At 34.3% G+C, this 13958-nt stretch overlaps 1 protein-coding gene across 1 annotated transcript; it reads left to right on the top strand.

Annotated features, from left to right (window-relative positions):
* Positions 1–497: 497 nt before the first annotated feature.
* On the top strand, positions 498–13643 carry LOC145695040 (uncharacterized). Its single transcript, XM_081771869.1, has 3 exons — positions 498–643; positions 10488–11262; positions 13375–13643. Exons 1-2 carry the CDS (start codon positions 632–634, stop codon positions 11226–11228), a joined length of 753 nt encoding a protein of 250 aa, XP_081627995.1. The 5' UTR covers positions 498–631; the 3' UTR covers positions 11229–11262; positions 13375–13643.
* Positions 13644–13958: the final 315 nt, after the last annotated feature.

Consider the following 13958-nt stretch of genomic DNA (forward strand, 5'->3'; position numbering starts at 1 on the left):
TTGATTTCAATACGTGAGTATTTTTGAATGACACATACTACGTACGTATACATATAGTACATACTGAGTTCTAATAAGCATTATGGGCTGTACTAGATGGTACGACAATCAAGGAAGAAAATCTAAAACAATGGTATCACCTTTTTTTTTTAAGAAAAAAAAGTATACATGTATATTATCTTCAAATTGCGTGATGGGTTTAGTTTCAAGAAAGAAAACATTAATTAAAGAATTAAGAGAATTATCTTTTTCCTGGCTACCTCTTGGTTGGTTCATCATCTTCCCCTCCCCTCTCTCTTCCAGCAGACGGATTGGATTGCACTGGATTGCATGAAAGGGAAAATCCAGGCACTACTCTTCTTCTTTTTCTTCTTCTAATTCTCTTGGCTCGAAGAACGCTTTGCCTGCTGCCTGCGAGCTCGGGAGGAAGATCCTAAAAAAGAGGGGGGAGATGAAGGGGATTCCTCCGTGGAACAACAAGGAGAAAGCTTTATGTCTAATGCAGGTGAAAGCCGCAAAGTAGTTTTGGTATATAAGGGCAACGAGTTTTCAACGCTGCACATCAGTCTTCCTCTCCTCTCAGACAACAGTTCAGTGCCTTCCTAGTGAGCTCATAACACGCGTTGATAACATGAGGCTCAAGGTAAGTGGTGATCGAACAGCAACAAACATACGACCAAACAAACAAACAAACAAAATATTTTTTCTATAAATGAATTTATTAAAAATTTTCTAAGAAAACAAAAACAAAGTGATTTTTTGGTGGCAAAAGAAAAGGACAAGGACTTTGAAATTGAAATCTACAAAAAAAAAAAAAAAAAAAGTGTGTATACAAGTGTTTTTTTCTTACTTTCTGTTTGGTGTGACGGTCATGGTTAGCCCACAGCGAAGAAATCTTGACTTAACGACGGAGGATAAAATGCCTGATCATGCTGTTTAAATTCAATGTCGCGGAGAAAAAAAATGTACACGGCATAAACAAAGAAAATGGACGACTGTGCTTTATATACTTTTATATAAAAGTTGAGAAAAGAACCCGTGAATCCCCAGCACTCTGATTAGATACTTTGTGACCATTCGCCTCCTTAAGAACAACACGAGACACTAGTGTTACATATAGGAAACAAACAAAAATTAAGTAAATTTCTTTCAAAAAGTTTATTTGTTCAATTTCTGAGGAAAACTTTATAACTAATCATTTAAAAATAATAAGTAGTAATTTCATTACGAACTTATTTATTATTAGTTTACTTATTAATAATAACAAGGCTCTATATTGTTTCTGTTTTAAAGAACAAGTTTGTTCACGTCTACCCACAAAAAAAGTATATAAAAGTACATACATATTATTTTTCGAAAGATACTCTTCAATTTGAAAATTTAAAGAAAAGTATGTCTTAAAATCGGTAGATATCTTTAAACAATATACGTAACACGAAATAGTTATTAGACATCCTGGCTAATCTGTTGGCTAACGCGAATGCCTTTGATATACATGTCCCGCGTTCGATTCCAGGTAGGAGAACATTCAATAATTTGAACACATTTTGGTGGTTCAAATTCGAGCTTTATACTGTAGATTTACGTCTCATATAGCAAAGATTAAACACGAAAACTCGAACAGAATGTGTCAACTGTAAAAATGTTATTAATTTAATAGGGCACGCATCATGTGCATATTGAGAGACATCGTGATGTGAAACAAATATATATATTTTAGTATCATTAAAAAATGAATGTGGAACACTAATCTTACCAATATAGAAAATAAGGCTAACTTTGACCAAAACTACCAAATGGTTTGATAATTTAACAAAATGTCGTTTAACATTTTTAGAAAAATATCTTATATTATAAGATATAAAATTTAGAACTGACAATTTAAATTGTTGACAAAATCACATCTGTAACAACTAGAGTATATGTATCTTTCTTTCATACCTTGAAATATTCTAAATTTTATAGAAATTGACTACTTAATTTATTAATATAGGTTAATATTGTACTAAAAGATAATGAAAGTTTTTTTTTTTAATTGATCAGATTTTAAACTTTCTAATAAACACTCATGATATGTAAGACAGGAGTCTATCCGAACTAGTACATCTAGTGGAAACTGCTGCCACTAAGGATCGAACCTTGTGCCATGCACATTTTTTTTTCACAGTAAAATAATAAAATTTTCGATGATACAATGTAAATACGCTATAGTATGTTAGTAGTACTGAATTACTTTCTTTTTTCATTTAATGTTACAATTTCCAAAATAGTGGTTCCTAATCGGTAAACGCAAAATAAGGGGGTAAAAATTTAAGAGAAACGGAACAGAAATCTGGATCGAAATATTATTTAGTGCATTCCTGTAAGAATTTCTTTCGGGAGGAGTCTAAATCTCTTAAGGGGGGTTAATTCAATATGAGAATAAATTGTATTAAAATTTGTTAAATCACCCCTAAAATTAGACTAAATTTACAGAAAAGTCAAGATTTAGGAAGGAAGGGAAAGGGTCCGGATTCTCAGGACGCAATCCCTGCGTACGCCCTGTCTGTGAGAAATGAAGTCTTGGATAGTACACTTTAAAGACAGGAAAAGTGTTGTACAAACTAAGGGGCATATGCAGGTTGCAGAATTTGTGAACGACTGCTGTTAAAAGAAGGAAAAAAGTGTAGAAACATGTGCAATAATATTAACTTTCGTTGTCAGGTACATGAGAAATGGAAATTTAATTTTTATTGTTTATTGCTTATGTACTTTTGAAATTTTTATATTTAATTTAATGTCCGATGATTATGTCTTCAGGCAAAAAAGAAAAGACGTGTGAATGAATGTGAAAGAATTTGAGGAATGAGGGTGTGGAAGGAAATGAGAGAAGCCCGGGAAAATTCATGAGTACGATGTCCACCATAAACTCAATTGTCCTAGGATCGAATCAAAGAATTCTATTATTAGATAGGAGCAAATATCTTATGAGCCATAGTCCCCCTAATGTATTTTAGAGACCATTAATAAATTATGTCGTAAAATCGTAAAGATTCTGAAAATGTGTGTTAAGAATGTTTATTTTTTTTTTTTTTTTAAAGTAAGGATATATTAAGGTTATATGTAGAAAGTAAGGATATATTAAGATGTTGTCAACATAGACCAAACTTGGCAAGGGAAAATCTTTATAACAGATAAAATTAACTTCTATGCTGTTCAATATTACGTACGCAATAAGTATTTTCAGTGGTCGAAGTGAGGCTGTATGCGGTGGTATGCCATACTGTTTCTGGTTTTTTAATGATTAAAGCATACCGTCACTGGAAAGTAAATGCTATCTTTAATAAATCCATTTTTATACACAGTAATTGACGAATATCTTTGCACGTAAAAAGATTTTATTTCGTATGTAGAAATAATTTCTAAGTTGACAACATCGACATTTTTATCTTTTTCCTACCTTATGTTTTTAAAATGAAGTGTTTTCAAAGAAGTTCACTTAGTTTATATTTTGATGTGCCACATTGAATTATTTCTTTGTTATGTATATACTCTATGTGTGTCTTCTTCCCTTAATGCATATAAATGTCGTGTTTTGAGCATGGGCGGATTTAGGGGTTCTCTGCTGATGGAGCGAGCCTTCCGGGGTTTGGAATACCCCACAGGTGAATGAGGGGACCACGAGTTTTCGAGCAGGAAATTGTTAATATCCTCATTCAGTTTTTAAGCATGTTTGTGTATAATTCTCTATAATGAAACATAAGGAGATATTTTTTTCATAAAGTTTTTGGCGGGGGATCAAAGTCTCTCCATATCCTCCCAACGTTACTACAGAGAAGCTCCCCAATCGTTTCCAGTCATTATGTAAATAGAAATGTAATCTTTAAGGCAACATGCCATCACTGCATTTCAACATTTAGAAAGCCGGTATGTCGAGTCAAAATTGTAATAAAACATACCGCCTCTGCATTTTTTCCACTTCGAACACTGAGTATTTTCATATACGTATGAAAGGAACGGATAATTTATCGAGCAATATAATAATGTTCAATCAATATTCATTCAGCATAAAATGGGATTCTGTAAATAGCCGATTCTTCTTCCTTTTTTTTTTAATTATTGATAGGGGTCTACAGTTTCAAATTCCAACGGCATGACGCTTGATCTTTTCAAGAGGAATAATGTCCCTGTTCTAGTGACGACACTAGAAGGGGCAAAAAGAGTGGGCGCCCCGTCATCAAGTGGCTTAGCCTGCCCCCCAAGTGCTCCCAGACATATTATATTGTAATGTAAGTCAAGTAATATAGAACTTTTACATTCAATATACACAAACTAGCTGTCTCTCCAGAAAAAAAAAAAAAACTCTCTGCTTCTCCATTTCCCTCTCCTCAAAATTAGAAGATAGTGCCGTCACTACCTCCTCCTCCCCCAAGGAAGGAGCGTATTTTAAGAAGGAAAAGAAATGACCAAGAACCAGCAGTTAGACTACCACTTATAAGATACTGCTACGTCGTTAGACGGTTGTTCAATCATCAATAAATTAATTCAGAGAAATCCTTTTGTAAGATGACCGCTCGATTTCGATCTTCAAATTAAGAAACAAAAGTTTTTACAAACTTACTAGACTCTTCTCTCCGTGTGATTTGGCAAGTCTGCATTCATGTTCTTTATCAGCATATAGTCCTTTATATAGGACGAAACCTACAATTTAAAGTGGAGGCTGTATTCAGTAAGATATTTTTCTATCCCGGGAACTCGTACACCAAAGGAAGTGCGCACTAGCTACCTAAAAAAAAAACGAATTGAAACCAATAGGAATTTGTCTCTGTGGTCTTCTAATTAATCATATTCAATTCCCTATTTAATCCAATATAAGAAGCAGATAAACACAAAAACTTCCAGGGCAATATATATATATATATATATATATATATATATATATATATATATATATATATATATATATATATATATATATATATATATATAATACTCATGCTCTGCAGGGGAATTCGAGCACTAATGTGTGCACCTCACGATCGTCAGTCTAACGCTTTAGACCGCTCGACTACACCATATTGCTTCTTCTTTTTTTCTTCATCCTGTCCTCACTGCAAAGCAAACCAGCGTATCTTAGTTATCAGCTAGACGCCATACCGACTACACATTCTTTACAAGTAGATTTTATACCTTCTTCAATAATTGTCATACATCATTCAAGATTAGCAAAACCACTAGAGCGAACTAACCTATTAAGCCACCCACGATGGCTCAGTGCTAGAACGCTGATCTTTGGTGTATGGGGTCCCTGGTTCGATCCCAGTTCACAATAAGTGGGCTTTAAGTTGAACAAATACCATGTGAGTAGGTTTTATCGGAGTTCCCTCGTTTGCTCCCCTATTGTCATCCATCTCATCATCGGGGCCGCGGTGGCTCAGTGGTAGAGCGTTCACCTCTGGTGCTTGGGGTCCCGGGTTCGATCCCAGCCCCCGCCAAGTGAACTTTGTGGTGGACAAACACCGTGTGCGTGGGTTTTCTCGGGGTTCTCCCGTTTCCTCCCACTTTCTTCATTCCACCATTTTATTCATCATCACCCTCTCCTTTAGCCTAACCGGCATAACCGTGGGACGTAAAACTCAAAGATTTCATTTTCATTTCCATCTCATCATCACCGTCTCTTAATAGTATCGCAAATGGTAATTTTTAATAATATTCTTTAAAAAAATATATTCGTGGTCACCAATATCAAATTAAATCAGAATGTAAGCGAAATTAGTCGAATAGGGCGTTTATCGAAGCATAATCATAGACCTTAAACAAAAATAAAATAAAATAAATAGAGAAAGAAAATAAAGTTCAGTGGGGAGAGCTGTTGTTTAATTTAAGTGGGACGATATAGGATTCGAAGTTGGACACATTAAATTAAAGAGATGAGTAATAGGCACAAAAAGAAAATAACTTTCGTCAATCATTCATCAAACTTGAAATAACTTTTCGTGTACCTATTTTTTTAAATGAAATATGAGTCAAACACTGTATTTCTTCGCCAAACATTTTCTTTTGTACAGATGAAGGCATTGAAATGAGCATGTAGACCACACATACAAAAATCACTCTCTCCTGTTTGTTTGTCTAAGTGGTTACGTGTAAAGTTGCTAACAGCTACTTTCATAATTAAAAGCAAATGCATATATGTTGGAATTCCTTTTGAAGAATGAACACAAGCCAGTACAGATGAAAGCACTCTTGCCAGCCACCAGAGAAAGCTAGAAGACGTTCTAATTGGTAAACGCCTCCGTCTTCCAAACACAAAAGAGCCACTCTTGAACTGGAACAAAACGCATATATGCGAATGAAAGTGGAACAGATCCCCCACTGGCATTTTAACTGCCTTATTTTCTTTCTATTGAAAAAGAGCGAAACAATATTACTTATCATATATGAACAACAGCAAAGAACGAACGACTATACGTGTACCTGGGTTTCCCTCACGTTGTAAACTTAATTCAATCAAACGCAGTTAAGGTCAATGCTTTCTTTGCCTTTGATGGTAATCAAATTCAGATATTCTAAACATTCTTTCTTATTTTGAATATGTCAAGTTCTGAATGTAATCGTTCTTGTGGTTTCCTTACCTTGAACTGCATATACAACTTTATGCTAACAAAAGTTTACGAACCTGTAACCAGTGCCGGATTTACGTATAAGCTAAACAAGCTATAGCGTAGGGCCCCAAAAATTCAAGGAAAAAATTGAATGTACATTTCCAAAATATATATTTAGAAAAACAATAGATAAAGTAACATCTACATATAGCAAAAGTGCTTCGTTTGTGGAGGCCCCTATGATGTAAGTAATGGGGCCCTTCTGCTAGTCTGCTTCCTAAAATATCACTGGGTTCTTCATCTCCGTATATAGGGTCCTACGTTCATCTGGACACATAAAGGGCCCATTATCTTCAGTAGCTTAGGGACCCACCAAACCTAAATCCAGCTCTGCCTGTGATTATTGAAGAAGGTATAAAACTTATTTGCAAAGAAGAAAGCGAATAACCCAACTAAAATATAGAAACAAGCTATATCAATACTTTAAAAGTTATTGCAAAATGTTATAAGTTAATAATAATAATAATAATAATAATAATAATAATAATAATAATAATAATAATAATAATAATAATAATAATAATAATAATAATAATAAGATAGTGTTTGTTTCCAAATATAAATGTGTTTAGTGAGTGCAGCTTCAACCTTTGTCTCCTAGCTTTTTAATTTAAAAGTCCTACTTCTCGAACGTCCTGACTTTGATTTACTACCTAGAGACACCTCCCCCCCCCTCATTTTAACCAAGTAAATGCTAAAATTGTACCTATAGAAGTGGAGTATAACTTCTTTACGAACGTTGTTGCAAAACATATCTCGTTGTAAATAATTTTCGAACGATATTATGACAACAGATGTTTAATAACAAAATAGGAAATATGCTGAGTCCTCCCAGATGGTCTTTGGCCCACAAGGTCCCGGGGTTGATTGAGAGAACTTGAAATGTGAACCCATTACGTTGTTTTGGATTCTACTTTAAACTGTAAGTCCACATCTCATATTGCCTTGTTGCTGAAACGGGACGATAAACTTCAGCTCACCAACTAAAACCAAATACGATGCAAATGGTATTGTTAGTATTTAAAAAATTATTTGTGTTGATTTCGTTGAGAATTATTGATTCCGAAACAAAGAGAACAGTGATGATCCAGATAAAGTTATCTATACAATCAAACTGGTTACATTCTCTTAATATACAGATAAATGCTGACACATGTTTCTAGTCGATATTGCTTTCTAGTCTACTTCGAAATAAGATGCAATCTATGAATAAATCTTTTGCCGAAATAAATAGAAGGTTGGTTCTTATCAGAGTTTACTTATACAGTTATACGTGAGTGATCTTCGATTCGCCATATTGTAAGTGCAAGTTACAAAACACAGTACAAGCTTACCTCAGTTGGCAACAACGAACATTTCAGGCAACAGCGAACAACAGAGTATCAAATAGAACTGAATGGGAGCTTGGAAAATTGATTCCCAATTATTTTCTTGAGTTTGATTTGCGTGCCATTTTACATCTCACAATATTTAAAGAAACTATTTAAATTTCATGGTCACGTTTCATTGTTTAGCTTTTAAAATGTAAGAATAATTAATGTTAAACTCATTCCTATTATTTCCTTGCGATTATTAGCTGCGAAAGAGAAGTTATTTGGATTTCTGTTTGTCTTTATTTACGACTGTCATTAAACACACAATAACTAGTAGGCAGGAGCGTCATTTAGAGGGGGCAGGTGGGGCAATTGCCCCCCAAAGAGTTTGAGAAATACATATACTTTAATCGATTGTCTACTAATATACTAATACAAAACGTAAAGTCTTATGTCGGTGGTGCTCTTGCCCCCCCTCAACCGAAGTCTAAAATGACGCCCCTGCTAGTAGGCCTAAGTTACTTTAACGATTATAAGCCAATTACACAAGAGAATATTCGTAGCATGACATATTAAAATAGTCATAAATATCTGAATCAAGGTAGTCAGGCTATTCTGGTTTACGGTGGTGTATGTAATGTAAAACAGGTTATTCTGAGTTTGAAATCTCCTCTTATACAAGATATTATGAATAAATAAAGAAATAAAATACTATATTAAGATACGACTAATGTAGTAAAGCTATATGAATTTTGATGCTAGAATTCCCCCGTGATGTAATTCTGTGTACGCCACTGGTGGTTTGGAACTTTCTAAAAGATTTCATTGTGAAAAAGAAATAAATTAATGTTTAAAACATACGGCGGAAGGAAAAAATATCCAAATTTTGAAATTCTACTTCTAAATTTTAGGAGTTCCAATAGAATTAAATGATATCTCAGATTTTTCTAAATTTACAATAAATAAATAGCCCATTTTTCTTACATGAACAAGCACATTTTCCAATACATAAAACTGTAATTTTGCCGTTGTTATAGCTATAATCTGACTATAATTTATACACAATCGTATTAATATAATTATTTCGTACATAAGAAATTATTTAAAAATTGTGCAGCTATCGGAAAGAAAATATCACAAGACTTAATAGAAATATTTAAAGCTAAATATAGTATGTCGTGACAGTTAGGAGTATTTGTGTAATTGTGTTAGCAGAATAACACTCACCGATACGAAAACAGAGAAAACAATAGATTCAATCTCCTAGTAACCAGGGTGTTGTTTCCGTATACAGTACATAAAAAATAAAAAACAATATTTTCTAGCAAAATCAAAATACTCCATTGAATTGACAACGAACAACATACTTTTAGCATCATCTTTATATTTTACACTATTGGGAGTATATAGGGCTACACGTTACGGCGGGAGGAAAGAAAGGGAGGGGGCGAAGAAGGCTACAGTTAATGAGACGATATCAAATCTGAAAACTCGCACATAACGAATAGGTTAGCTGAAGAGGAACATAGAAAGCTTGTGAGTTGCGACAAGTGACTTGCCAATAATGGCAGAATACCTACAATCATGGTGATGGTGATGAGGTATATAGATATGGGAAATTATTGATTCTAATGATTTCTTCTTTTTCACATGTTCACTGTTTTTTAAATGAATTTGGATTATATTTAAATGTAATATTAGGCCTACTTAAATTAAATATTAAAATAATATTTATACATAGAGCCACACACTGGGAGTTCCCGGGGATTTTAAACCACTCTTGAACAGGAATTTTACTGAAATAAGCATTTACCGTACGCACACAAACACAAGAAATTATATGAACTTGGGAACTTGAACCATCCTTCTCTCCGCCCCCGCTTTGACGAATATCTGCGAATAATTAATTTTCACAAATGAAGCACATTTAAATAGATTAAATAAGAAATCTGTATAAATTAAACTATCAAAATTCTAATCAATTTCAAACAAAGCAATGGTCATTCTTATATAAATTATAGGTCTAAATGAACAGAGATGACGCAAGTTTCCACTATAGCTAACGTTTAACAAGTTTGTTCTATATACGCTTTTTTAACTTTTGTTCTGAACAAATTTTTCTACTAAAATTTTTCTTCTAACGGTCCAAACCTTAGCTTTCATAACACATTACCCAAAAACAAAGATTCCATCGATACTAAGCAAGTACAAGTCTATCCTTACGCAAAGCTTGGTAAATAGCTGACGATGTACAGTGTGTTCCGAAAATCTGGTCACATGGAAACATTAAACATTTTGTACATTTAGAAAACAGAAAATTCAGTAAGTAGAATATAGTTCTGTAATAGCATTGTTTCAGGTATGAAAATCATTACGCTAACAGTCAAACTGGTTCTAATGTGCACTTTAAATCTGCTACATTTCAATGGTCTCTCTGAGACCGAACTTTTGGGACACCCATTTAGTTTTCTTTTTAAGGAAACTTTAAGCAAAGGATGGAAAACTGACTTGCTTTATTTTTTTCATCCAGTATTTAGGCACTCTGTTGCTGGCTCTGGCCGTCTTCACGAACGTTGCCGGGGAGGCTGAAAAAGCAGCTGAAGATACGCAGGGCGCTGATGAGAAGAAGGGTCAACCAGAGAAGAGAGGAATATCTGTTGAGGGCTACGGGGGTGGCTTTGAAGGGGGTTACGGTGGCGGCGATCATCACGACTTCCATCCGAAACACGAAGAGTATCATGACCATCACATTCACAAGTCTCACACTATCGTAAAACACGTTCCAGTTCCAGTTCACGTTGAGAAGAAAATCCCTGTTCCAGTCGTTAAGCACGTTCCAGTGGAAGTTGTGAAACACGTCCCAGTACCTGTACCAAAACCTTACCCAGTTCATGTTGAAAAGAAGGTACCTGTCCATATACCAGTTCATGTACCCAAACCATACCCTGTTGTCAAGAAAGAATACGTTCCAGTTCAACACACCGTGCACGTTCCAGTAGTGAAACATGTACCGGTTCCAGTTCCAAAACCATACCCTGTCACCGTTGTCAAGAAGGTTCCAATTCACATTGAAAAGCACGTACCTGTTCCACATCCAGTGCCCGTACCAAAACCATACCCAGTGCATATACCAAAGCCCGTACCATATCCTGTTGAGAAACCAGTACCCGTGCCCATCCACGTCCCAATCATCAAACACAAACACCACCACCATCACCATGAACACAAGACGACACATGTGTACGACAAGGGTCACGGTTGGGATGAGTGAACGAGCTACCATTTCGGCGGCAAACGCTTCTCAGGTAAGGCTTATCGTAATATGTCAGTTTTACGTCATTCTTTGCTGCTGCATTTTCAGAATAATTCAACATACTTTTTTAAAAACAGACACTCATTTCTTTAGGGGAAAAATATGTAATTCCCTAATCTAATCATCTGTACATTTAATTATGCCCTGTTATTTGCTAGCTAAACTAGAAAATTAATCAACATTTAAAACACGTTTACCGAAAAGACAATTTCTTATTGAAAGTGGAGAGGTAAGGCTTTTAGACAAGTATTTTAATGTAAGAATTCCCATATAGTTTATTACAGACGATAAATATATCGTAAGTACCTTATTTACTATCTTTCTTCTGGATTTCCACCCGTATTTTAATAGAAAACTTGAAGTAAATTCCTCTGAAAAATTTTGAAGCCTACTACTGTTTTTTTTTTTTTTTTTCAATTTCGAATCAGGATTAGATACACATACCGTACATCAACTTAGGATTAATATATACATATTTTTTTATAAAATTAAAATGATATTCTTACGAGGCTAATTGAAACACTGATAAATTTCCGAACAGCTTCCGATATAAAAGTGTATTTTCTTCTGCAAGTTATTAAAACAATTCAATGGCATTTTATTTTTGTTATAGCATTTAGTGATAAAATTAGAAAATAAATGCAAAGTCCCCCCAAAATATAACTAAATTACAGAGTGTCATCTAGATTATTGCTAATTCATTAAGCAACATATTAATAAAAATTCTTTTGCCTCAAGAGAATGTATTTGAAGAGAAAGTTTATACACATTTTCTAAAATGTATATAATAGATGTTCTATGTAGCTATGGGACAAAGACCTAATGTTTTCGATGGATCCAAACCACTTGAGTTTCCAGCGGAGATTGAATCCGCTTTCTTAGGCCCGTCATGTGCGGTGATCGGGGAAAGGAATGGAGAGGCTTGGAACTTGTATGTTAGGTACAATATCGGAATGTGCCTGCTCTGAATGAGGAAAAACGTCTTTCAGGATAGCTGGCCTGAAAAAGTTGAGTGTCCCCACTTAGAATCGAACCAAAGTCTAGAGCGTTAGCGATTACACTACGCGGGGCCACACACAATATATACGGTACCGCATAGCATATGTCTACTTATAGTAAAACTTAATTTTCCCTCTTTTCATACAAACTCTTGAATATTCACTGTTTGTAGCTTATCTGAGAGAAATGTAAACTGATGCAAATAAAATAAGCTAACGTAAGTCGTTCATCTTAAATGTTTTGCTCTTAATCCATAATGTTGTACTATTGGCATCAGTGGTTGTGATAACTATCTCGTATTTGTGTGGAAACTGGGTGAATACTAGGGGTTTTCTCAAATATTGAATTCGTATAGGCGTTGTTTTTAAGTTTCTGTAAGGTGGCCCCAAAATTGACTTTAATGTCACTGGTTGACGTTTTCCAGTAAAACGAACATTTGAAGTAAATGTTTACCGTCCCAGTGATAGCTCATGTAGTTTGGATCCCACATTAAACTGTAGGTCAACGTCTCATTATAGTCTTGGTGCTGAACAGAGTGCTAATCTCCAAACCAACCAACAAGCTATGAATGTTTGCTTAATGTTATTTTATCTTATGGGTACGCATTGTAGTTTTGAAGATAATATTTGATTTGAGAAATTATCTTATTTAGAAGATACTCTGTAGTTACAGTTCTACGCGGTACTTAAAATGTCCTGTCTAAAGTTAACTGATTTGCCATTAATTTATTTTAGTATTATCTGAATGATATAGGGTGGTGCAAAACCCAGTTTATCCACAAAAAAAATACTTTTATATTACGATATAATTACACTTGATAGTAAGTAATACGTACATTTGAGCACTAAAGTTGGTCTCATTGACATGTGATCTTGGTAACATCGCAACTTTTGCTGACAGTTGACACTCCGGTCCTCAGAGAGGACAAAGAAGAGTTTTTCAACTAAACTTAAACGTTGTATATGGGTAAACTTATTTTTGTACCATGCAGTAGAAGTGCTAAAATAATTTGACGTTTAGCTAACATTTTTCAAATCGATTTATCTCCGAAAACAATAGACTACATATTTATTCATACTCATCTATGTAAAATTTATATTTTCAGGTACAATCGACGAAGATGTGTTTCCGGCATCCGAACCAAAACTAAGTCACCAATCATGACACCGAGCTGTCGTCCATCGTCTTTAAGTTAATATTAATAAATAAAAAAAAGCACGTTGTTCTTCTTTTTCTATTGTTATACAATTTTTATATAAATATTATATATTTTATATATAAATGTATATCTTCTAGATCTCAATACTTTTGTACATACTTTGTTACAAAAAGAAAATAATGAAAAGAAAAATAAATCGCACGTTTTATTTTTAATTAGTATTTTTTTCTTAATACTTTCTTTTCGATACTGGCATGTACATTTGTTTTGTTATTTATGAATTAATTAGTTTTGTATATTAATACAGAGTTTCAATGGAACTTTTGATTATTAGAACAGCTTCAGTTATCACGATTTATAATTTAATACCAAAATTCCAATTATTGTGCTCCAAATTCGAAGGTGTATGAGCGCGGAGCGCGGGCGCTCAGTGGTAGAGTGTTTACTTCTGGTGTATGGGATCGTGGGTTCGATCCCAGCTTGCGTCAAATGAGCCTTCTGGTGGACAAACACCGTGTGTGTGGGTTTGC

Source organism: Thermobia domestica, chromosome 9, assembly GCF_964235325.1.
Source record: "Thermobia domestica chromosome 9, izTheDome1.hap1.1, whole genome shotgun sequence".
NCBI lineage: Eukaryota > Metazoa > Arthropoda > Insecta > Zygentoma > Lepismatidae > Thermobia > Thermobia domestica.